The sequence below is a fragment of the Orbicella faveolata genome, unplaced genomic scaffold, assembly GCF_042242905.1.
Source record: "Orbicella faveolata isolate gen_17 unplaced genomic scaffold, um_ofav_v1 contig_46, whole genome shotgun sequence".
Taxonomy (NCBI): Eukaryota; Metazoa; Cnidaria; class Anthozoa; order Scleractinia; family Merulinidae; genus Orbicella; species Orbicella faveolata.
The window spans coordinates 17,817,422-17,841,281 of NW_028301576.1; the positions used below are offsets into that span (position 1 = coordinate 17,817,422).

The following is a 23,860-nucleotide window of genomic DNA, read 5'->3' on the forward strand; positions in this document are numbered from 1 at the left end:
TGTTTGAAGGTCAGTTAACCAGCAAAAACAAACAAACAAAAAACAAACAAAAACAAAAACAAAAACAAACAAACAACAACAACAAAAAAAAAAAACAAACAAAAAAATAGGTTGTAATTCGGATTTTGAAAATCGATCAACAATAATAGTGAAAAGAACGTGTTCGAAACCAAGCTAAACCAGATCGCCAAAATACTGGACAACACTGCACACGTTTCCGTCTTTTCACGGTTCGCGTGTTAAAGTGGATAGTTAACACTGTTTTAGCTAAAGGTTTAACAGACCATTACAGTTAAATGAGAAATAAGCGTAGAGTACTTACGTTTAGTAGCACTTCGTTTAAACTAAGTACCTGATATGCCACATCAGATGACCTGTGAATTGAAAACTTTGTCATTTGTTCTTTTGGCGGGACATATGGTCCCCTGGACAACTAAGCTACCAAGAGAACAAAACTCGATGCCGAAAACTACTAGACTGGGTCCTTTCCCATAAGATCATGATATCTTATCTTGGTTAACTGAATTAAACATTTTTCCTTTGTTTTTTTTCCGTGGATTTTTCGAGAGAAAAAAACTACAGTGTGACCTACTGCCAGAGATCAAAGAGTGGTTCGCTTCTATGACAACCGACACAACAAGGCTAGGACGCTAAGCACATATGTAACCTATCCTGGGCATGACAACGAGGCAATTATAGCCGAGCGTTTTTGAAATAAACGCGCCAAAACGTTCTTGCGTAAAGATACTCCTGCTGAGGAAAACCGCAAAAAGAACACACTATTCTCACCAATTTTCTCGAGTACTAAATTTCGCGATTTTTGCGTTTTGAAAATATCACGAAAATCAGTACCGTAATCTGCCGCTTATAGGCTTACTATTAGACTTGCCACAGGTCGACCATTGCTTAATCCTTCGCTGATACATGGCATACATCTCCCTCGGCCCCGAGCGAAGCGAGGGGGCATTAAAGCGACGAAAGTTGCGAGGCAAGAGACTGAAGAATTATTGGAAAGGACTATTAGAGAGTCCATTAAAAGCTCTTTTTTATACAACTTCGTAGGGGGTTTAGGATAGGCTTGTAAACGAAGGTGGATTACATCCGGGGAGTGGGTGGGGGCTTATAAGTGGAATACGCAATAGGTTACCATAGCAACAGTATGACCTGCTAAAACACCCTTAATTACAGCTTTAGGGGCTTACAATTCAAAAACGGCTCGCTGCAATATTTTTATATTTTCAAATTTTAAAACGCATGATAAAACGCAACTTTTGGCAAAGTTTTAAAAAATATCTACATAGGATTCAGAGCCACCTTAAAGTTTTAAAAATTTAAGGTGGTTCTGAACCCTATGTACAGAATTTTTTTAAACTTTGCTAAAAGTTGCGTCTTATCATGCTTTATAAAATTTGCTAATATAAAAAAAATTAACATGTCGTTTTTGAATTATAAGCCCCTAAAACTGCAATTAAGGTCATTCCGCTAAAATAGAACCTGCACTGAGATTTTTGTGAAACTTTGCCTATCGATTGTTTATATTATAGGAACTTAAATTTTCAAATAAAAATGAGGGGTTCCCACGTTCGTTTAGGAGCAAAAACACCTTGTTTATACCCATATAAATCCTTATAATGGCACCATGATTGTAGTTACGATTGCTTGCTAAATTCACGTTTCCGACGATTGCTTTTTGTTCTACACTGAGAATTGGTCCATATTTATTTTACACAGGGAAATTTATTACTCAATTCAAAACAACAGAAAAAAAATGATAGGTCACCATGCTCGTTTGCGAGAAAATGACGATTTACCTCTACCGCGAGGTCCAGCTGTAAAGAAAAAGCCGCCATTTTTTAATGCGCGCGCGCTAATCACGCGTGAAATTATGCGCAGTGGGGATGCGCAATGCAATACTGGGGAATGACCGTAACGGTGTTTTTAGCAGGATATACTGTTGCTATGGTAACCTATTGCGTCACGAAAATGATGAGATCGTGTTCACCAATGATTGAGCGGTTTCTCGATACCATGATTTTTACATCAAGTGATAAAGAGTGATTATAATGACCCATCAAAAGCTAACTGTTGGAAACTGTTTTGAACCACCTAAATATATCTGGGAAGCTCATAATCAGAGGAAATATTTTTACAGGTAGATGGTCCTAAACCCGGGTGGGAACTTATAAGAAGCAGTTTACGGTAGTCGCGAAATTCTATGGAAATTCGGTATGCGCTAAAATTAGTAAGGATAAAGGTAGAATAATATGCAACTTCCAAGTTTTTCTTCCCCAGTACCAATCTCTCGCGAATTTCCTTGATACATACATTATCTGAGGAATTTTTGCATTAATTTACGTAATCCAGCGCAGATCGAGACGATTGACATATTGACAGTTTTCACTCCCACATCTCGTTTAAAATTGGTTTCAACATAAGAACATGAGATCGTGGGTAAAATGGATGTCTACAGTCGCGAAATTGTTTTCCAAAAAATTATGGTGGCTCTAAAACCATTCAACATTTCTTAAAATTTTTTTTGATCCATTGAATCTTGGCATGCTGATTACACTGAAAGGTAAAATTGCGTTTTAACGGGTCACATCGTTGCCGTGGTAACCTGTAACGTCAGAAATGACCAATCGTTGAACAATATTGTACCATCAATCAAAACAGAATGGTACAGGAGGACTAAAAATGCACCATTCCCCATTTTCCTTTGGCTCGATTTCCAGCCGTTTTGTGAGCCCGAGTGCCTTGCCCCACACCCGGAGGATAAACAACCGGACTCCCAAAACGGCTGGAAACCGAGCCTATCATTTCCCCGAACTGTCACTCATTACTACACTGACGCGAAACTCTGAAAAAACTGTCAGTCCAGGTATTTTAATATTAGAATTTTATTTTTATATCGTAATCATCCAACCCAACTTGAGATACCTATTTTGGAACTTGAACAACGTACGAGACAGTTTTAGAGAAGCAAAAAAGAATCAAAGTTTATGAAGAATTGGTTATCCCTTTCAAATTGCTGTGCGTCAAATAATAAAGGAATTTAATTCCCCAATCACACCCTAAAACATGTATAGGAAAGTTACCAGATCCAATAGCTTTAGAATTTCCATGAAAGGTTTGTAAACAAAGCGGTGTTTAACTAGGCCTTTAATCATGTTCAAAACCTACTCTATGGAAACTGAGGTTATGTACGACTGCATAGAGAAGGCATTTGAACATTCTTCACTGCTAATAGGTGAAATGGGTGTAATGTTCAAGGAGGAATTAGTTTTCAAAAACTGCAAAATGTCTGCCTAGCAAAAGGAAGTTTTCCGAGTGAACTGTCGCAATTCACCCTAGTTGCTTTTTACTAACAGAACAGGACGTTGTCTTATTACTTCAGGAGATACTGTTCAAGGAAGGTGTCACAAAGCTACAATTCTCAGCATATTAAAGCCAACCACGGGCAATTATTGCGTTTTCTGGACGATTATAGTTCACCGGTCATGGTTACCACAGGCATCACTTTTCATAATTCCCTGCCTTTTTTATGATAAAAATAAGATTTCCCTGACCAAAATGCCAAATCTAGTAGCGGCGTCTGGCGTCAACTTACAGCCATCCTTTCCACTCGTTCATTAAGACTAATATGTATTCAACAGACCCAAATGTTTCTTTCAGGTATTAAAATGGCATTAAAATCAGCTGTGTTAAATTATTTCAATTTTCCATGACTCAAAATAAAATTCCCTGACTTTTCCCTGACCTTGAAGAATTTTTTCCTCTCACCATTTCCTGACCTGTGGCAACCCTGCCAGTACATTTCACGTAATTGTTCTCAGCCAGAACCGTTCACGCGGTACGATTTCGGGCTGGCACTACCAGAACATAACGCCCGCTAAGTGAAGTATCTACCAAAGCAACTTGTCCCTGCAGTTTTCAAGTGGAGATGAAAGACTCGCTCTCCCATGTGAAGTTCGATTCTCAAACTCATTAATAATTTATCAAGTTTAAACAAACGAAATCATGACCGTGACGATATTTGGATATCTGATCTTAATTAGCATAGATTTTGTACGATTTTATTTCCCCGTTTAAACACTCAATATGAAACACTCAAGACCGTGTTTGATCACATTTCGAAACACCTCCACGTTAGTCAAAAATACTCCGCTACGCGTCGCAACTTTAACTCTCTTCTCAGTGTTTAGAAAAGAGGAGAAACATGGTCTTTCCTGTTTGATATATTTCTTACAAAATAGCACGAAAAAGTGTTTTTTAGGATGAAAAAAGGTTAAAACAAATAAACGGATGTGATGCAGTTAGAGGTTATGGAGAAAAGCTTAGTTTTAGTGTTTATCTCAGAGGCCTACGAGATGGAGGATTGGGGCAGGAATTTCAGTGGGGTTGAGGGACTGGGGGAGGAATTTTGATCGGGTTGGGGAGTGGGGCAGGAATTGTGACAGGTTTATAAACTTGTTTTGAGGCTTACTGGCATTTGAGGCACCAGTATAAAAGAGTTGAAAGGATAAAGCTGAAAGGGCACCCCTTCCGTTAACAAATTTATAAACTGTATTTAGAAAATCATTCGTAAGTATACTTACACAAAACGGATATAAATACGATTTTGCACTGTAAGCTATATTTACTATTGATGAAAAATAAAACTCAATATTCTTGGTATTATTCTCAAACTTTCCTGGTTCATTGACATACTTTGATAGAATAATATAACCTAATTATAAATAAATAATAAAATAAACAACTGAACTACATTTTACATAGTGGAAACATCCAGCACACTAGCTTCTGTGCTTCCAGAATAAATGTCCTCCAAATGAGTCACTTGAACAGGAAAACGTCTCAGTCAACGGTAGCCCAGTAACTGAAGACCACGTTCTGTTGTCGCAGACTTCATTTACAAGAAGAACAGACGATCAGAAAGATCATGTGAAGGTTCATTGTGGATGTTCTGGCCAACCAAGTACGCTAACTTGTGGGCATACTACAAAAACCAAACAAATAAACAAACAAATATTTACTATTGGCCAGAGTCTACTGTCCACACTTATATTCTAGAATATGTAACACAGACATTCCAGGGTTTGAGCGCATTGTTTCAGCAGTTTAAGGGGGCAGTCACTTTCGGAATTTTCCACAACTACTACCTGGTGTAAAATAAAGCTTTAAAAGGTAATCCAATTCGCTCCAATCAAAAAGGTTGTTTTAGCCTTGAATCAGATCAAAATGCCCCACAAGATCTCAAAGCCGTCATGACACAGGACACAACGCAACGTCACTTAAATGTAAATTACAACCACAGAGCTAATTATTCAGTTTTATTATATCTTTCAGATAGTACGCACGCTGTGATTGGTCAATTTAGCGGGCGTATTCTACTGTACGGCCCGCTAAAATTTGAAGCTGTTTTTGTTGCCAAAATGTTTCGTGATTTATCGCCACGTATTCTTAAACTTTTATAGCAAAAGTTTAAAACTTTCTTTTACTCCTGAAATTGTGCATTAAAATCTGCTTAAGACTTCAGAGTCACTCAACAAAGATTTTACATCGACTCGTTTTGCTTTTGAGAAACGTCAGAAATTTGAAGCGTTCCGCGTGAATAGAAATCGTTCCCGAATGCGTCAGACACACAGTATACAGCCTGCGAACGCAGACGTATTTCCGGCTGTCGCTTGTCTCTGCCGAAAACAACGTCTGCGAACCCGAGCCAGGAAACCATTTCTGTGACGTAATGACTTTTGTTTCTCCTTGGCCAATCAGATTCTATGATAGAATGAAACTCGAGTGTTCCTCGCAGCGAATACCTCGCGCAGTAGTTCTGGGACTACTTGAGCTAAACTGTGATTGGCTTAAAATTCCTACGTCACAGAAATCGTTCCCTGGCTCGGGTTCGCAGACGTTATTTTCGGCGGAGACAAGCGACAGCCGGAAATACGTCTGCGTTCGCAGGCTACACAGTATAGAGATATAATAAATATTTTCCTAGCCTCGTCTTCTCGGTCCGTACTGTAAGTTATGGTCATCGCTTTTTCCCCATCGATTTATGGCCCGCGCACTTCACGTTTGGGCCATCAATCGATATGGGGGAAAAAACCCGGTCTGTAACTTACAGTACAGCCCTCGAACTCGGTCAGCAAGAGGTATATATCTACATCTTAATATGTACAACACACAACACGACAACAGAACACTAACGAAATTAGAGAGAGAACACACAGCAACCAGAAAAAAGGAGATCAATTGTTCCTGAGATATAAAGAACACATTCTACAAGAACAAGCAATAGTTAACATACCTGACATGGAGCAGGCACTCTTACTGTACCAGGCCAATTGTAATAGAGGTGAGTCAACTTGTAAGCCAACCTGCCAAATGAAAACACCAAGGTTCATTTTATTTCAGGTTTTACGGGGATTGCATTGCAGTCTGTAGCTTTTAGCGCATGGTAAGACAGTTGCATACCTTTGCATGTAGTCAGGTTTGAGTTCTGATTTGTCATGCACAACGATGTAGTGGGTTGGAGTCACTGTGCCCTGACGAACATGTTGGCTGATCAGGTAGAAGTCGTACCTGCAAATACAACACAAAATATCAGTGCTAATAATGGCTCAAATCACTAAACATTTTATAGTAGTTACCACAATAAATATTTTCCACGCGTTTTTTTTCCGTTCTTTAATTTTACTTTGACCATTTTGTTGAAATGTCCCCAAACAGTGCTGGAAATGCATTAGGATCTGGATTCATGACACTTAAATAGAGGTTCTTACTTTTTAATTCTGACAAGAGGTATATTCTTTTTCAACAGAGCATCCTAGATAGGTAGGTGTTCCCTCCAGTACAGGTATCATATTTCTCTATATAGAAGCTATAGACAACATTTTTCATTGTTGTCCTAGCATGTAAGGCCAGTTCTGTTCAAGACTTTATTACCTGTTTAGTGCAAGAATTCAATGGCAAAAATCGCTTAGCACTGTCTTCCAGGATAACGGTAGTTTTTAGAGACGTTTAAAAACTAGAACACTGTTGATGGTGACCTACCAGTCCTTCCTAGTAATAGTATGATCCAGTACTGTCCCAGGGCCAGGGTTATCCAGTTTAGGCATTGGGCCACCTCCCTTTGACAATAACAGCATTATTAAGAAGGAATCCACCAGAAGTTTCAGTAACAAGTGGACAAAAAGCTTTGCACCAAGATTAGTTACACTGTATTACAAACTTCTGTGCGACTGCTTTAAATATCTCTTCAAAAGAAATCGTTTCTAACAACACCAATTGCCCAAAACAAATTTTGAAGTGCAAATAAAACACTTGAAGAGGCAATGAAAACAAAATTAAATGGTTGTTCTTATGTACCGGTAAATTTTGTCTTCAACAATTTTAAGAGTCACACACCCAGCACTACTAAACAGCGCATTTTGCTGATCACCAGTGCTCACAGAGAACCCTGGCTAATACAACAAAGAATAAACTGTGATTGTGATGTATTTTAGATTGGTAGGTTAGCTGTGAAAACAACGACTGACCTGGGATGCAAAGATTCTTGCATTGATTCTCTTTGACACAATAACCACAGCCATCTTGGGCTCATACTTCTCACCAAACAAAGTGAAACACTCTGACAGCTGTTGCACTTCATAACCAGCAACAGTTCTTAGCTGCCCATCACCAACACCATCACGGAACACAATTATACGGTCTGGCAAGGTGTGGTTCACCTAGGTATCAAAAGCAATAATACCGAACATATGTAACCTGTTGGTGATATGTTAACCTAATAATCAGTGCAGTGCAATTATGGTTTGAGGCTTTGGTTCCAGCTCCTTGTGTCTTGAGCATGGGGCTTTACTCACAGCGCCTCCCTTCACCCAGGAGTTTTTAAAAGCGGGTACAAGCAAATTGTTACAACCTGACAAATTATTATCCTAGGGGCTCGACCTACACACTAGAATTGCATCCAGGGGAAGTAACAATAATCGTCACAGAAAACGGAGGAAAGCATTGGGCCCAGTAAGTGACCTAGCTCTTTCAATCCTTTGGGCTACCTGGAATAACCAGACACTAAGCTTAAGAACAAACCTCATGATACTTCCTTAATGAAGCAGTAAGAGCCATTTTAAGTCCATCAATAAGTTCCTGACCAGGTGACTGGAAACACACTCTTGAGTACCAGCGAGTCAGACTCTTGTTCATGCTCGCTACAAATCCACCCACTGACCGGCCACCACGGGATGCATCATGATACACATCAATACCAATCACCATCAAGCTTTTCTGTTGATATGTAACACATAACAAACTTAATTATATTGTCAAAACACCCCCTGGATATTAAGGGCAAACCTAATTGACATGGATGTTTTAGCAACCTTTAACAAAGAAAGCAGATTGGCTGAATTCACACCAGAATTTCTGGAACCGACCTTTGACAGGTTTTCCCATTTGAGACAAGTTTCCAGTACTAGAGTGAAAACTAACCAGGGCAGGGGTTTCATGGAAAGAACATCCAAATTTAATTGCCTAATTACCCATCTGAGTTGGGGAGTTTTGGTTCCTATTAAACAAGAAACCTATTGACTTTGAATAACAAAATGTTGCCTATGTGGCTTCCTAACCTACCCCAGTGTGAATATCTGACAAAAAAATTAGATGAGTTTTGCATAACAATTTCACAAAAGGACATAAAACTTGTCAGACAAGTTATCTGTCCAGACATGTTTCCAGGAGTTTCTTTAAGGGCCGGGCACCGGGCAAATCGACCAGCTGTGAGAGCAATTTTGCCCAGCTGGTTCGACCATCTAGCCGAAAGTTTTCCTTCGGAAAAAGATCAGTTCAAATAGTTTTACCCGCCTGTGAAAACCAGTTGCCCTCCTATTGAAAATCTTAATGAAACCCCTGATGTTTTTCATTATCTAGTGTGAATAAGGCCATTATAAACTAACCAATGGAATGTCCAAAGCCCAGAGTTCTCCACCCAGTTTGCAGTTAATCTGAAGGGCAATCTTCTGAGTCACACTGCGGAGCTTGTTCTGCTGTGAAATTGTCCTGGCATTGATAACCTAGGGTTTGAAAAAGATAATTGAAATACTAAACCTAGCTGGAGATAAAAACCTACAAGACTCAACAGTGGGATTTGCTTTGCCAGGAGGCATGCATTCTAATAATAATACATTCTTTATTTACAAAATAGCTGAAAATTTTAACTTTATCAAAGATCTGATAATCTGACAAAAAACAAAACAAAACAACACACACAAAAAAACATCACAACCACATTACACATAATTCTGACATTACAAAATGGATAAGAGTGAAGGGGATGTCATGAAATATTTCAAACATTCAGATTTCTACCACTGTAAAAGGATATGGAGAAAAAGAACTGTAGTGGGCATCAATGGATAAAAAGATATGGTAATGAAAGAAAGGTAGTACATGGATAAATGCCAGAAAAACACAAAGATGGCCTTAGATTTGGCCTAAATGACAACAGGAAGGGGTAGTGGGCATGAAATATAAGAGTACAGTGTTACCTGAGATGGAACAGGGCTTTCTACACAACACAGCTTCTTGATGGCAGAGTAACGGTCATCTCGAGAAGTGGGAAAGATAACCACCACTACCTGTGTTTGAGGGTTAAGATGTTCTCTGATGAATCGCAAGTAGGATTCAGTTCTGTCATCCCTGAGTTCAAGCATTGTAGGCTGAAGCACCTGATATTGCAAACAAAATGGTCAGTAACCAGCAAGTTACCTTCCATGACTGAAACTATTAAAAAAGACGGCAGCTGACTTGTCGTGCAATTTTACATTTCAGTGTTAAGGTGAATAAAGTATCTGTACTTTAAAGCCAATATAAGTGGCATACTACCTGAATGCGTTGTATTTTATTTTTTGTACTGAGTACTGACTAATCAATACATTCTGAGTTTGCCCATGAATATACGGGCACTGGTAAAAAGGTTTTCAGCACAGTATAATTTTACTAGGATTTTTATGAGGCTTGACCAAAAAGCAAGAAAAAGAGGTAGCAACTGGTAAGTTCAAACAAACTATCCAGGGGGGGAGGGGGGGGGGGGAGGGGGGAGTTAGGAGTATCGTTGTGGAGAAGCTCTTATTTCCAAGGGCATGACTGGAAAGTGAAATAAACATAGCTAAATGACTTGTAATTACTTTACTTGTAGCAGATGGCAGGACACATACCTCAATACCCATGGCTGGAGTCACCTTATTCATCATGGTAACAAAATCAAGAGCTTTACTCTTGTCTCTGTTCACATACAGCACCAACCAGTTACAAAGAGGAACAGGAGTGATAACTTGCTCCTTGACAGCCTGCTGGCCCCAGTCAGCCTGAGGACTAGACTGAAATGATGTGCTGCCAAGAGTAATCTTCTCCAACGGCAGCTGACGACCTTCAGTCTGGACAAGACACACAAAAATCAGTGACTTCTACAAGTGCTTACCTGACACCTAAGTTGTACCCCAAATACCAAATAACTTTGCTGTGCTTTTTACTGACAATGTATCTACAGTAGACAACACTCCCAGATCAGCTAAATTCTTCATTGCATGCACAGAAGCCTTAGACAGTAACATTCAGAGTTAATCAACTTACTCTGAGCATGGTCTGATCAAGCTGAACTCCCCAAGATGTGAGTTCTTGAAGAGCCTAGTACAGAACAAATGAGCAAAATTGTTGATTATATAATGTGAGTCAAGAAAGTAACTTGTTCATCAATGGGTACAACGGTAGAATCTGTATAAGGTTAGGCCTTCACATGGCTGGAATGATATACAGTGTGCATACAAAGAACTCCTAAGGATGTAATTCTTCTTTGGTAGTAGGAGTCCTCAGTCACTTGTCATATCAGCAAACAGCTGTAGAATTTACCAACAAGCATCATCAAAACAACAACAGCAGATGCACAGCTTTACCTCAGGGCAGGAATTGATGTTATCAATAAATTTCATCATAGCTTGTTGTCTCTGCATTGGGCTTACTCTTGTGTGTGCTGCAATGTCCTACAAAACAACATTATTACATTTACATTTTACATTATTACATTTACATTTTACATTATTACATTTACATTTTTATGTCAAAAATACTTCTGTAACTTTTTCTTTTTGATGGGATCCCTCAAAGAGGCCATACTGCAAAGTGTACTGAAAACTAATTAGTCTGGTCAGCAATAAGAGGATTACAAACCTTCATAACTCGGAAGTCTTGCCTGATTGTATCTGTAAGTCCTGTGATGTAGCATAGTTCAGGTATCAAGCAAACCAATCCTGGCTTTTTACCCTAACAGGCAACAAATAGATAAGAGCTTTCGCTTAAAAAGCAAAAAGTAGCTACAGCCAGATGCAAAAGTAGACAAGACATCCTACCTTAATGTGTGATATCTCGCATAATCTTTCCTCCTCCTCCTCCCCCCCCTTTTCAATGTTGCTAGCTAAGAAATATCATGTACAAAACTTAGATGAACATCACTGAACCGGGGAGAAGGGGGTGGGGTGGTCATTTGCAATCCAGTTAAGTAGCTTAAGACACTTTTTGCACAAAGTGTATCAACATTTTTTTGACTGGTTGTAGTATACCAGTACTGCTTTTTTTTTTGTCATGGTCACCTGCAGGTCATGGGTCTTGAAAAAAGACATCGCAAACAAAACCAGGGCTCGAAATTAAAAAAATCCTTAAGTCACCATTTGGCGAGTAAGTAGTAAAAAATGGACGCCAAATGCAAATTTTCAGTCACCAGATCATAAAATCAAATCACCAGTCCGCAGACATACATGACATACTCAATGCTCAAGGGTTTGCAATGCATTATAGGGTGATTTCAGACATGGGCAGCCCATTTCAAAGTTTTCCAATGTGAGAGGATCATCTACAGTCTTTACAGCAAAGCAAAAGGATGGATTGACTCCATGCATGCATTATTTAATGTGCCCTAAAAATAAAGAAGCTGCTGAATCCAGTTGGAGACTGACGAATCCCACGTTTGTTTTGTTATATCTGTTTGCATAAATCTACAAGTATTAAAGTCGTTTTCCTTTGAAGTTAAGAGGTTGATGAAAGGAAAGATGAGTCATCCACTGGCAATTAGTTCTGAATATTTGGTCGCCAACACTTGATTTTTGGAACTGCATTGGCTACCAGTGAGTTACAATTTTTGAGCCCTGAAAACCCCATCCTGTCAACTGGTGAAAAACCAAACATGACAGGGGTTTCAATAATAGCCGGGTAGCGGGTAGATCTACCCGCTTGAAATGAGCGGACTACCCACCTGTAACCGTCCCGGGTAGCCGTACACAAATAACTAAGACCAGATAATTTCCTCGCAGCTAAGCATTTTCTTCAAAAAATTTGGCAAAATAAGTCTTATGTTATAGGTAAAGAAAAAGAAAGGTACAAAGAAATTTCTAGTGTTAACCCAGCCTTTTCGACCATGAAAGATGAAGGAAAGTGTAACCTAACACGCGAGAACAATCACTTCAATATGAAGTGAAAAAATATGCCAGGCACTTCAGCTGAAATTGAGAGGAAACTGGGACTAAGCATGAATAATAATGGCTGCCTAAAGGCAATCGTTATTGGCATATTTTGCTCCAGCATTAAAACGAAAGAGGTCGAAGAAGAAGGATTCTTCGCAAGGTTAGTTGAGTATATTGAGAGGGACATATTTTGGTGTTTAAACTTGAATGTTATGCTTCTTTCCATGGTGAAATATGATGTATCGTTCATGAATTGATTTGAATACGAAGAATTAAAACACCACATGTTAGGAACATCTAGGAACAACAAAGCAATAGAAAAATAGGCCTCAAAGCACAGGAAAATGCATCTGTGCGAGTCTAGAATTTCAATATTTCCTGTGAGAGCATGCCCTCCGGGCCTTCCAAGAAACTACCTGCCTGTTTTTCTAAATTACCCTCTTGTGCCAAAAATTATTGAAAGCCCTGAATAAGGAACTCATGAATGCACCTCTCCTCCAACCTCCAAATGTCTGGATATGAAAGTTCTTCAATTCAGTGACTGCAACCATCCATTTCATTAAGAACTGTGCCGTCTGTTAAGGCCCTTTCACTGAGTTCTTGATGACAATTACCCGGGGAAACTAAATCTCCATTTGAATTTTGACTTAACCCATTGACTCCTGGAGCTTTTTGCCAAAAACGCTTTTTTTGGACATTTTGGAGATTTTCAGGCTGGATATGGGCCAAATTAGCTCCAATCTACTCAACAAGGCATTTGCAATGTGACAGCATGCCTTTCTTTCCACTAACAACGCATTTTATGACATTTTTGCTCAGGCATGCGCAGAAATCAAAATTTTGAGATTTTGAGACCCATGTCTTCAGGCTTTTCGATTTTTTAATTTTTTTTTTACCTTTCCTTTTTCTCCTTTTTTGTCTTTTTGCTGCAGTGATTGACCTTCTACTAGGCTTGCTTCCAGTTTAAAAATTCTGAGAAAGCATCATCGAGATGTGCAATTTTTGCCATGGAGTAGCCACGTGTAGTGGTGGGAAATTTTGCTCTGAGTTTCTCACTCAACTTTTTGAGCATTTTTGTGCATATCTCAGGCTCCATTGGGCCAATCACTCTGATCTGGGTATCATTAGAAAGATCTTTTCCTCCTGCAGAAGTTGAGCATAGATGATGCCAATTTTGGTGAAAGGTGATGACATCAGAAGTGGGAGAAAGGCCAAGGCTCATCATGGCCGGTTACAGCCGGCACAGGAGTCAATGGGTTAACAATAATATTATTTTGGACTTACCCTCTGTATTTCCTTGTCCTTTGGTCTGTGTATAAGTAATGGCTGCTCCAGATCTTGCAGATCTGCGTTATAGACTTTTCTAAACATCAAATATACATTGCAAAATTAGAAACTAGGTTCACAATAAGTCTGGCATCTGTGCATCCTGTCAAGAGTGGGGCCCAAAAGCCATAACAGGGCCTGACCAGCTGAAGGAATATAGTGCAGACCTTACGCATTGCATGACATGAAAAGGAAAGATGATGAGAGGCATAAGTACTGTAGCCCATAAAGAAGCTTTTTGTTTACTATTATATAATGAACAGATGACACTTTATTCAGTTCTATGTTGAATGAGAATGTATATACCTGATCATCAACCAACAACTGAATGCACAACAACAGTGGAAAATGTCTGTAAGCTACTTCACCAGCTATTTTTAGTCAGTCACTTATGAACCTTACTTTAAAATGACCCCATAAGGGACACCTTAGGGTCCACATTGGAGTGACCCATTACTGTAGATAACAAAGGTAATTTAGGGTAAATGAATGTGTTACCGCCATACTTGTAATAATCCACATAGGACATCTGCTCTCCATTGTGAAAAGGAAATGTGCATCTTGGGTTCTGATCAAAGGCCACATCATCAATTCTGTAAGTCTTATTATTGTACCTGTTGAGTTTTAAAAATGCAACGGATTTGATATAAGTCAAAAGCACCGGGTTCCATTCATAACTGAAAGCTGAAGGTTGAGAATGTTGATAGGAATTCATAGTTGTGGTATGTACTATTGTAGTTCCTTTTAGTTCTATCACTAGCATGAGCATGTTTGTGACAAAAGGAATCTAATGCTCAAATTTAGTGAAATAAATAGGTCTTTTTATTTTAGAGTTTAATCAATATAAATTTGAGTGCTAATGCCAACACAGCCATTCCCAGTGCCATTTAGGCTAGCTACCTCCAAACAGAAAAGCAAACATACACAGAAAATAAAGTGCTGTTACCAACCTTGTCAAAACAATATTTCCTACTAGTTGCTTTTTGCATTCTTCTTCAAACCGATCTCTTCTCTTTGAGTACAACTCATTCCTGGCAAAAAGAAAACCAGAAAATATGAGGAAAAAAGGCACAGGGATGGAGCTAAATCACTGCGAAAAGAATCTTTCAAGTACATAATACCACTGAAACTAAACTGTTTACATCAACACCAAAATAAAGTTCATAGAGTAATAATGACAGCACAAGAGTACTATCCACAGCCCTCTCCCAGCCCCCCCCCCCCTCCCCCTCCTTAAAAAAAAAAAGAAAAGAAAAACAAAACATGAATTTGAGTTTGCCCTTGGGATAAGTGCTCACAAATTTTGCTTGCCCTGGGCAAGTCTTAGTTTGCTCTTTTCATGATTTAGTTGGCAGACAACTTGCCTGATGCCTTGCACATCAGGCAAGTGAGAATGAAAAGTTACTTGCCCAACAGGAAAATCTATTTGTCCCAGACGACCAGACAGCACTTTTTTCAAGCCCTGGTTCACAAAAAACAGTACCAAGACAGTCAATAACTGGACTATGCCACTTAACAGCTGAAGAACGTGTTCAGCATAAAGTGCAGTGTTGCTATAATTAACATACACCTTAAAAGAAACTTACATGAAAGCATAACATGTCTCTGTCCTGAGAAGCCTGTGTGACACATCACACAAGAGCATCATTCCACCTATTAAGAAACAGTTCAGTCATTTGTAAGTAATGAAGAAAATACAACATAATTTCTGAACTTGTTTGACCATACTAGTAATTTAATTAACGCATACCCTCATAGCATTGAATAGAAGTGATGTAGCCTGGCCAAAGTTCAATCTTATGTTGCGGAATGCTGGCTGGCCTTTTGGGATCGTAGTAATATCGGCCCACTTGTGTTAGCTGAAGTTGCTTCATAACTCTGAAACAAAAAAAAAATCTCAAAGTCACATAGTTATATGACTGGTCCACAATAAAGCACATCACAAGTAAGCAACATGAGCACTTCATTAGACTCTTTCATGACCTGTTGCATTGCAAAACTACCGAACTGGTGCATTTCAGAATATAGCGCTGGTATTCTCCTAGGCTGCTCCTGAACAAGCTTGGTTAAAAAGAGACTAAAAACAAAACTGAAAATGTTTGGGAAAAATCCCACAACCAGTGACTGCAAAGACACAATGCACTGCAGCAATATCCTGATTGACAAAAAAAATTGACAATATAAAAGGAAAAAAGTTAATTACAGTTATATAATAATACGTAAAATTCAAATAGCAATAATTCTGTACAGTCCATTGGCATGAACTCAACAAAAAATTTTCAATGAATAAAACTACTATTTTACATTGGGATTATGATTAGTAATACAGCAATCTGCTAGGTTAAGTATAGTCATTGCCCTCTTAACTAACTCAGTCACTTTACTGCAGCCTGGAAATAGACTTGAACAACAACAACAAAAATAATCGTCTTGGGCAAATAGACTGTCTCACGGGGTGCATTTTGGTCAGGCTGGTTACTCTACCTTCTGAAAATGATGTTTAGCAGTTGCAAGCAGTCATCAGAAGGCACGACTCTTGTGAGTGTCACAGTAATGGTAACTTTTTGTCCATCTGTTCTTCTTTCTGACTCTAGAACAGTTGTCTGTGGCAACAGAAGATAAGTACTGTTATCATACCAACTCAGGACTCAAAAAAAAGGGCTGTCTGGTCATCTGGGATGAATAGATTTTTTTGTTGGGCAAGTAACTTTTCATTCTCCTTTGCCCAATGGGCAAGGGATCAGGCATGTCATCTGCTAACTAAATCATTATGAGAGCAAACTAAGACTTACCCAGGGCAAGAAAAATTTGAGAGCTACTTGTCTCAGGGACAAGCTTGAATTCATGCTTTTTCCAATTCCTGCAACTCCAATCCTTTACTATATAGATCCATCATTACGCCAACCAATCAAACAGAAAACAACCACGATTTGACTCAAGTAATCTTTCCAACATTTTCTAAAGTTAAGGGCCCATTAACCAATTTATGCGCGCATTCACGCGTGTTGCTAAGGAGGTGAAATTTCACTTCCGGTTACTTACGTCAGCCTGAGTGCGGGAAATAAAAACAACTCCATAACTTCCAAATTCGCTTACATTTTAGATGTTTTTCTTTGTGTTTCACAAAATGCAAAGTAAAAAAAGTACAAGCAGAGACAAAATAAGAAAAAGACAGAAAAACAAGAGCAATAGAAAGAGAAAAACTAACTCCTTGTGGCTTTGTTTGATCTCACCGAAGTGCGCTGGTAGTGTAAATTGTGCATGCGCTGATAGGGTAACTTCCAATATATATCAGGGGCACTTCCGGTTTCTTTAACCCATTGACACCTGTGCCGCCCGTAACTGCCCATGCAAAAAACTCCTCCATTTCCCTGTGCCGCCCGTAAACGCCCGAAAAAAAGTGCATGGGGACAATTGCCTTTCCTACCCTCCCTGAAGATTCTTCAGTTCCCCTATAGTTCTATTGTTCTTGAGGACAAATAAACTAATCAGAATGGACTTTCTGAGCATATTTTCAGAGGACTTTAGGGGTCCTAGAAAGACGGTTTTTCTTCTTAAAATCGCACGCTCGAAAAGTGCAGGTAACATGGCGCGTGTGGTCCAAATCTAAAAAACTTCCAAGGTCTTGTTTTCATTCCTAACACGGATAAATTACTTCTTTGGGCTTTAAAATAGAAAGGAAAAATACAAATCAATGTTCAGGTGGCCTCAGAATAGAGGATCAAGGAATACAGAGTCCTCAAAACTTTCTGGTGAAGAAGTTTTTCTTCCTACAACCGCCGAGAAAACATGAAGATCGGAGCGCTTTCAAGTAAGTTTCGACGACAGATCGCACGTTTAAAGCGGCTTTTCGGATTTCAGAAACAAAAATGGTGATGTACATTATTACTTCGAAGTTGAATTCAACTTTTGGAACGATTGGTAAAGCCACAGGCGTTAAAATGACTGCAAAAGCGGTCGGTAAAAACTCAAGCTTTCGCATTAGCGTGAAGAATAATTTGAACATGCGGTCATGCAGCGAAGCACGTCTGCAAAATTTTGAACAATTTTTTGCTTTTAAATAGGTTTCTTCGTCTCAGCTTGAATGAAAATTTATTGTTATTGAACTTCCTTTCGCATCTCTTTCATTTGGTTCCCTGTATTTGGGAATTTTAGGTTTTAAAAGTGAACAGTAACTTGCACGCTGGATTTCTGCATATTTAATTTACAGCAACCTCTAGGCGCTTTGTATATTTAGTTTATTCGCTTCGTTCAAATATTTTTTGGAGTCTTATTCAGCTACTACAGAACCGCTGAGAAAAGAACTAAATGGCCACTGATTTAACACAGTTGAAATACGACTGATCTCAATATAATTCGCTTGTTTTTGTCGTCTTTTTGATTTACGACTTTCATCTTTCTTTCGCAGGGCAGTAAGATTTTCGTCGCGCGGCGAAGAAATTACTTGATTTCTTGATTTCAGATTGATTTTTACATGAGTTCTTCGCTTTTATTTTTCGTTGTTTTCTCAAATGTTAGCCGTTATAGTACAAGAAATTCAATTCTGTTGTATTTGGTTTCGTTTTTGTCCTCCAAAGTCAATAATTGACTCATTTTCGCAAAGTCAATTTTCTCAGCTTCTGTGGGACATTTTGTCGCGCGGTAGAGAAATATAATTTCTTGTTTTCTCATCAGTTTTACACATTAGGTTGAGTTCTGTTTGCTAATATTTTTTAATATTTTGACCCTTCATTTATTCAACTTTAAATAAACGATGGCTTGAAACCTGATCCTGTGTCTGTGGTTACTGCGCATATGGTTTATTTTTGTGCTTTTGCTCGCTCAGAAATATTCCAAAAAACGCCAGGGAATTAGGGGTGGGTTGCGGGCAATTTCATTCAGGCATCAATGGGTTAAATGCTAAAGGAAACACGGCTTTTCATTAAATCCAGCCTTTTTCGACAGATTTCGATCAATGCCAACATTGGAAAGATAGCTATGCATTCCTTTTTCAAAATCATGCTTTTTTCAGAAAATTACGAATTTTTTAATATTTTGAAATTCTCTCAAAATCTTACCTTTTAGAAATGAAACAAAATCTATGCATAGTGCAATGAGGATTTAAATTAAAATATTAAATCAATGAAAAAATCCCGATAAAGTAATTTGCCTGGGAGCCTTTGCGTTTTTTCAGTATTAGTCACATGACCATGGGCGTGGCCTGATGACATCATCACTAGTGTTACTAATCATGAAAAAGTTAAAACACATGAAATAACTCTGAAGTAACTAAAAATGATGAGGTTATATGAGAATAAATTTTCCTTAGCAACGGCTCGAAAAGATCGGTTAATGGGCCCTTAACACAGGGACAAACATTGCAAAAGTATCCTAGGCTTGTACTTTATGGGCTGCATAAGGTTCACATGGTATTGTAACAAAATGTACAGCCATCATCTTTTTTCCTATGGAGGATGTTTTGGACTTTGAATGTGAAAGTTTGTGTTATGGTCCAGATGATGAACTTAAAATGATTATGGACGAATCATCAAACATCTGATACCAAATCAAATCAAGTTTTTTTAATCCCATGTCCACACTTGTATGCAAACCAATGGCAGTTCAATCCTCTATAAAATGATCAGATCTGTGATCTTGCTGTTAAGAATAGAAGCATCTACTTACAGGTTTTTCTAATTCTTTGGGTAGAAAAAGAATGGATCCATCAAAGGCACTAGCTGGCCCTAGAATATCACTGTGGCTCTTAAGAAGGCCATGTCTTGCTTTTCTGCTGTCAATCTCAGGACTGTGGATCAAAGGGTGGCATACGTAAAAGAGTAACAATGTTTCACTGTGTAGTATACACACTCACTATGCTGTGCAATTACTGACACAGTGCTCTCATAAGCAGTCAATTTGGCAAGATATATGAAGTAAACTATCCATTGATAAGGGATGTTTAACCTTGTAAAATGTCGATCTGAATCTGATTCTATTACATGGCACCCATGCCTTATGATTGAAGAGCACAAAATGTATTCTTACCTGTATGTGACATGGTATTGATATATCTTTTGTTCTATAAATCTGATTGGGATGAAGTTTGCACTCAGAGACATCCTAGAAAGGTACAAAGACACAAATAGTACACCACATGAATCCAACTTAACTTAAACCAAGTGCAAATAAAACTAAAACTAAAAAGACTAGAGTAAAACTAAACTAAACTAAAACATAAATTTGCCAAAAAAAAGGTTTATTTTGGCAAAAACACTTTGGGTGTTTATCAGCCATCACAACTTGTAAATTACCTATTTGTAAGTATGGAATGACTTGGAAATGAAATAAAAGATGCTCTTTACCACAGCTGGATATGGTCTTTTCAAATCTCCATTTTGGCCAGACAAGTTACTACTTTGGTCAGACATCAGTTACATAATTTGCATACACAAATAATCTGATGACTCAATTCATAGGCATGTATGTTTAGCAATAAATTATGGAGTGACTGCAAAACTCTGGCGAGTCAAGGAAAACAAACCATGGATCCGTACGAGTTGCAAGCTGTAAAGGTTTCACAGCAAACATGGTCTGCCAACAAGAGCTTCAAGACTAAAAGCTAAGTCATTTTGGTGTTCAAATGTGATGTCAGATCATAATGTAAAATGATTCGACAATTTCACAAATCTGGTCGGACAATGTCAAATGACCAACTGTTATTTCCAGCACTGCGTAACTGAATGTTAGGGACTTACAGCACAATAGCAACATATCTGAACAGGGCTTTAATATCAGAATAAGAGTAACTGCCCAATAACAACCTGTTCACAGAGCTTATAGTTACTTTGGTTATTAACTTACTTTTTTCCAGCAGATCCTTTTTCGCCTGTTTGACTGGAAAAAGAAAGAAAGAAAGACATGAGAAATAAAAAGGTAGCTCTATTGAAAGAAAGCAGTGCTGGTCTGTTTTGGTTAATTTTGAAATGAATTACATAACAAATATATTGCAGAAAATCCCCAGTCACTGCCTTCAACAACTTTATAACTCCACAAACCAAGTTTTGGAAATGTTAAAGTTAAAATGATCAGTCTCATCATATCAAATGATCTAGACTGAAAGAGATAACTGTATTTATGTAGCAAGAGGAAAAATTGAACCCCATCACTGAGTACTCTAGAGGCACAGAGTGTCTCTTGCTTTTCTTTCTCACATGCAAAATAAACCGTTCAGGAGTCAGAACTCCAGAAACTCTACATGTTCACCTTCCTTGATATTCCTATTTACAATGTATCTAATCAAGCCAGAAACAGGATGAACAGCTGGCCAGCAAAAATTCCTAAGTAATAAATAACCGCATACCGTATTTTCCCGTGTATAAGTCGACCTTTCAAGACCTAAAAATCAGTCCAAAAATACGCCCTCGACTTATACATGGGTCAAAACTTGAGATCCAAGCGCCAGTCAAATAATTAGCATAATAATTGTCTTTCAATGTTAATAAACATGTGATAAACGGCAGCACAGTTTACAACGTACGTTCGCTTAGCGATCTGTCTCTCTATATGAGAGCTTCAAGTTAAAATGCATCAACATTTATTCGTTAAATTTTAACCTGGATCTTGTAGACACTCACTGGCTCAATTTTGTCATAAAGAACCAATATTTTTCCTTTAAATAAAGCTGTAGTAAAGCCGCTCGGAGAAAATATCTTTCGCGCTTGGAACTTCTCTGCTTGGTAACCTGGCAGGATATGAGTGCGAGGACTTCTGTACCAGTACTTGACCGATTTCAAGGCTTGACTACCAAGTTCCCAACACACGCTTTGCACTTGTTTATGGCGTCGTTCTGAAAGTCGTGAGCTTCTTTGGTGTTTTGCCTGTCTTATAAAGCCACTTTTAATCTCTTCGCACTTAAAAAGGCTTGTTTGAAATCCTTACGTTTGATTTTTGTGAGCATTTTACAAAAATTATCATCGAAAAGTCTGCATGCACATGTGTTGCTAAACTGGGTAAAACGCTCGTATACGTGCCATAATAAGCTTTAAAACTGCGCATTGAAACATGCTGTGATTTGTTTACATATCTGTGGTAGCTGAGAGATGATTTTAAGAAATACAAGATAAGTTTTCCAAGAAATTCTTACCTGGAAATTAAGAAAATCTAGTTTTTGGCCTCAAAAATTGGGGGTCGACTTATACACGGGATCGACTAATACACGGGTAAATACGGTATATATTTCATTTTGGCTAATGAGGTGAGTGCAAATAAAATTAATTAAGCGTACGTCTTAGGAATGTTTTCCGCTTCTGATACTCTCACTCTGGACATCTGCTCTACTGGGACCTGTAATGTTCAACAGGAGATGACAATATTTATTATTAAAAATACCTGACTGTATAAGGAGCAAGGAAATGGTCTTGTTCAAACAGCATCTAAATATTGAAGCAACTGGTATAGAGCAATGTACCTGAGGGCCGCTTGGCTGTGCTTGTGGAGGTGAGGGATGTTCTCCTGATGGAACTGATGGCTGAGAAGTAGAGGGTGGTGGAATAGCAGGCTGTGGTTGAGGTTGAGGAACATCACCTGTTGCTGCACCTCGTCCATAAGGAGTCTGCATAGATGATGATGGGCCTCCTCTGCCATAAAATCCAGCCATCTGAGCCCCTATACAGGTAAAAAAAAACCATCATTATTTTGGACAATATCCTGTGACTGACTAGATATCAAATCAGTGGTTCTTGTTCACATTTGTGAGCTCCAATAAGTAGAAATCTCTTTCAAGTGGACACTGCCATGTGGTGCAAAGGGTGGTTATCTGCAGTATTGACCAGAAAAACTACTAGTTACTTGCTTGAAAAGAATAAATGCTACTGATATATACAAACCCCTTCCATGTGGTGCTGATTGAGGCTGAGGCGGAGTCACAGCAGATGACTGCTCATGAGATGGTGCTTGACCACCATAAGTTGGCCCTCCACGTCCATACATTTGACCACGACCAGCTATAAGCAAGAAAAACAAACAAACAAACAAACAACACCAATTTAAAAAGTGTCTATTTTCTGGAGGAGAAATAGAGATCATTAAAAAGAAAAAATACTTAACACCCTTTATTTACTCTCTTCTAACATGCCACTTTGCAACTTTAGAGGTGTACACATTTGACAACCAAACAAATTGACAACTAATTCAACAGACATTCCATTCTCATTAATGTCACCCCTACAAAGAACCAATCGTACCTGGCTCCTGTTGATATCGCTGAGGCATTTGCTGTCGATTTTGCTGCTGTGGTGGGTGTTGCTGTTGCTGATGAAACTGGGGGGGCTGCTGGTGAGGTTGCTGTTGCCGTTGATAGGGCTGCTGTTGTGGATAAGACTGTTGTTGCTGATAAGGTTGTTGTTGTTGATAGGGCTGCTGTTGATAAGCCCCTGGCTGTTGTTGTTGTTGATTATAAGGCCGTGGCTGTTGCTGATAGGGGTGTTGTTGCTGTTGCTGATAAGGCCCTGACTGTTGTTGTTGTTGTTGATAGGGCCCTGGCCATTGTTGTTGTTGATAAGACCCCGACGGTGGCTGCTGCTGATAAGGCCCTGACTGTTGCTGGTAACGCCCTGGCTGTTGCTGTGGTTGATAAGGCCGCGATTGTTGTTGTTGATAAGGCCGTGGCTGTTGTTGATACTGTTGTTGCTGTTGATAGGACCCTGGCTGTTGTTGTCCATAAGGCTGTTGTTGTTGATAAGGTTGCTGTTGACGATATGGTGGCTGCTGTTGTTGATAAGGCTGTTGCCATTGGTAGCCTGGTCCTTGCTGCTGTTGATAGTGCTGTGGGTATGGTTGCCGCTGACCATACTGAGCGGGTCCTGGTTGGGGAGGCCCTTGGTGAGGAGGCTGTTGAGGGGGTTGCCCGTGACCATTCTGTAAATAAAATAGATAGGCACATCATGATCACAGTTCCACCTCTATGGAAGGACACCTTACGAAAGTGAAAGCAAACCCCTTCCCCTTCACTCCCTAAGAGTGCCATTTGGCACACGATGTCATAACTA

The 23,860-nt window shown here is 38.9% G+C and overlaps 1 protein-coding gene across 2 annotated transcripts in view; it reads right to left on the reverse strand.

The window, feature by feature from the left end:
• Positions 1-4,540: 4,540 nt before the first annotated feature.
• LOC110040287 (piwi-like protein 1) overlaps positions 4,541-23,860 on the reverse strand; it is a 29,257-nt gene continuing 9,937 nt past the window's right edge. Inside the window, exons 3-28 of one of the 2 annotated variants that reach the window (XM_089276995.1) lie at positions 23,537-23,729; positions 23,057-23,353; positions 22,700-22,816; positions 22,282-22,478; positions 22,099-22,157; positions 20,676-20,708; positions 19,860-19,934; positions 19,500-19,620; positions 16,320-16,438; positions 15,586-15,713; positions 15,422-15,488; positions 14,786-14,866; positions 14,342-14,449; positions 13,794-13,872; positions 11,224-11,316; positions 10,950-11,036; positions 10,630-10,683; positions 10,215-10,433; positions 9,546-9,725; positions 8,955-9,071; positions 8,092-8,286; positions 7,539-7,730; positions 7,054-7,130; positions 6,475-6,582; positions 6,308-6,377; positions 4,541-4,996 (exon numbers count right to left, since the gene is read on the reverse strand). In XM_089276995.1, the coding sequence (XP_089133121.1) occupies positions 4,910-4,996; positions 6,308-6,377; positions 6,475-6,582; positions 7,054-7,130; positions 7,539-7,730; positions 8,092-8,286; positions 8,955-9,071; positions 9,546-9,725; positions 10,215-10,433; positions 10,630-10,683; positions 10,950-11,036; positions 11,224-11,316; positions 13,794-13,872; positions 14,342-14,449; positions 14,786-14,866; positions 15,422-15,488; positions 15,586-15,713; positions 16,320-16,438; positions 19,500-19,620; positions 19,860-19,934; positions 20,676-20,708; positions 22,099-22,157; positions 22,282-22,478; positions 22,700-22,816; positions 23,057-23,353; positions 23,537-23,729 (3,153 nt within the window). In that variant the 3' untranslated portion in view covers positions 4,541-4,909. Of the gene's footprint in view, positions 4,997-6,307; positions 6,378-6,474; positions 6,583-7,053; positions 7,131-7,538; positions 7,731-8,091; positions 8,287-8,954; positions 9,072-9,545; positions 9,726-10,214; positions 10,434-10,629; positions 10,684-10,949; positions 11,037-11,223; positions 11,317-13,793; positions 13,873-14,341; positions 14,450-14,785; positions 14,867-15,421; positions 15,489-15,585; positions 15,714-16,319; positions 16,439-19,499; positions 19,621-19,859; positions 19,935-20,675; positions 20,709-22,098; positions 22,158-22,281; positions 22,479-22,699; positions 22,817-23,056; positions 23,730-23,860 lie in introns of both variants that reach the window. The other variant, XM_089276994.1, reaches the window with a different exon arrangement.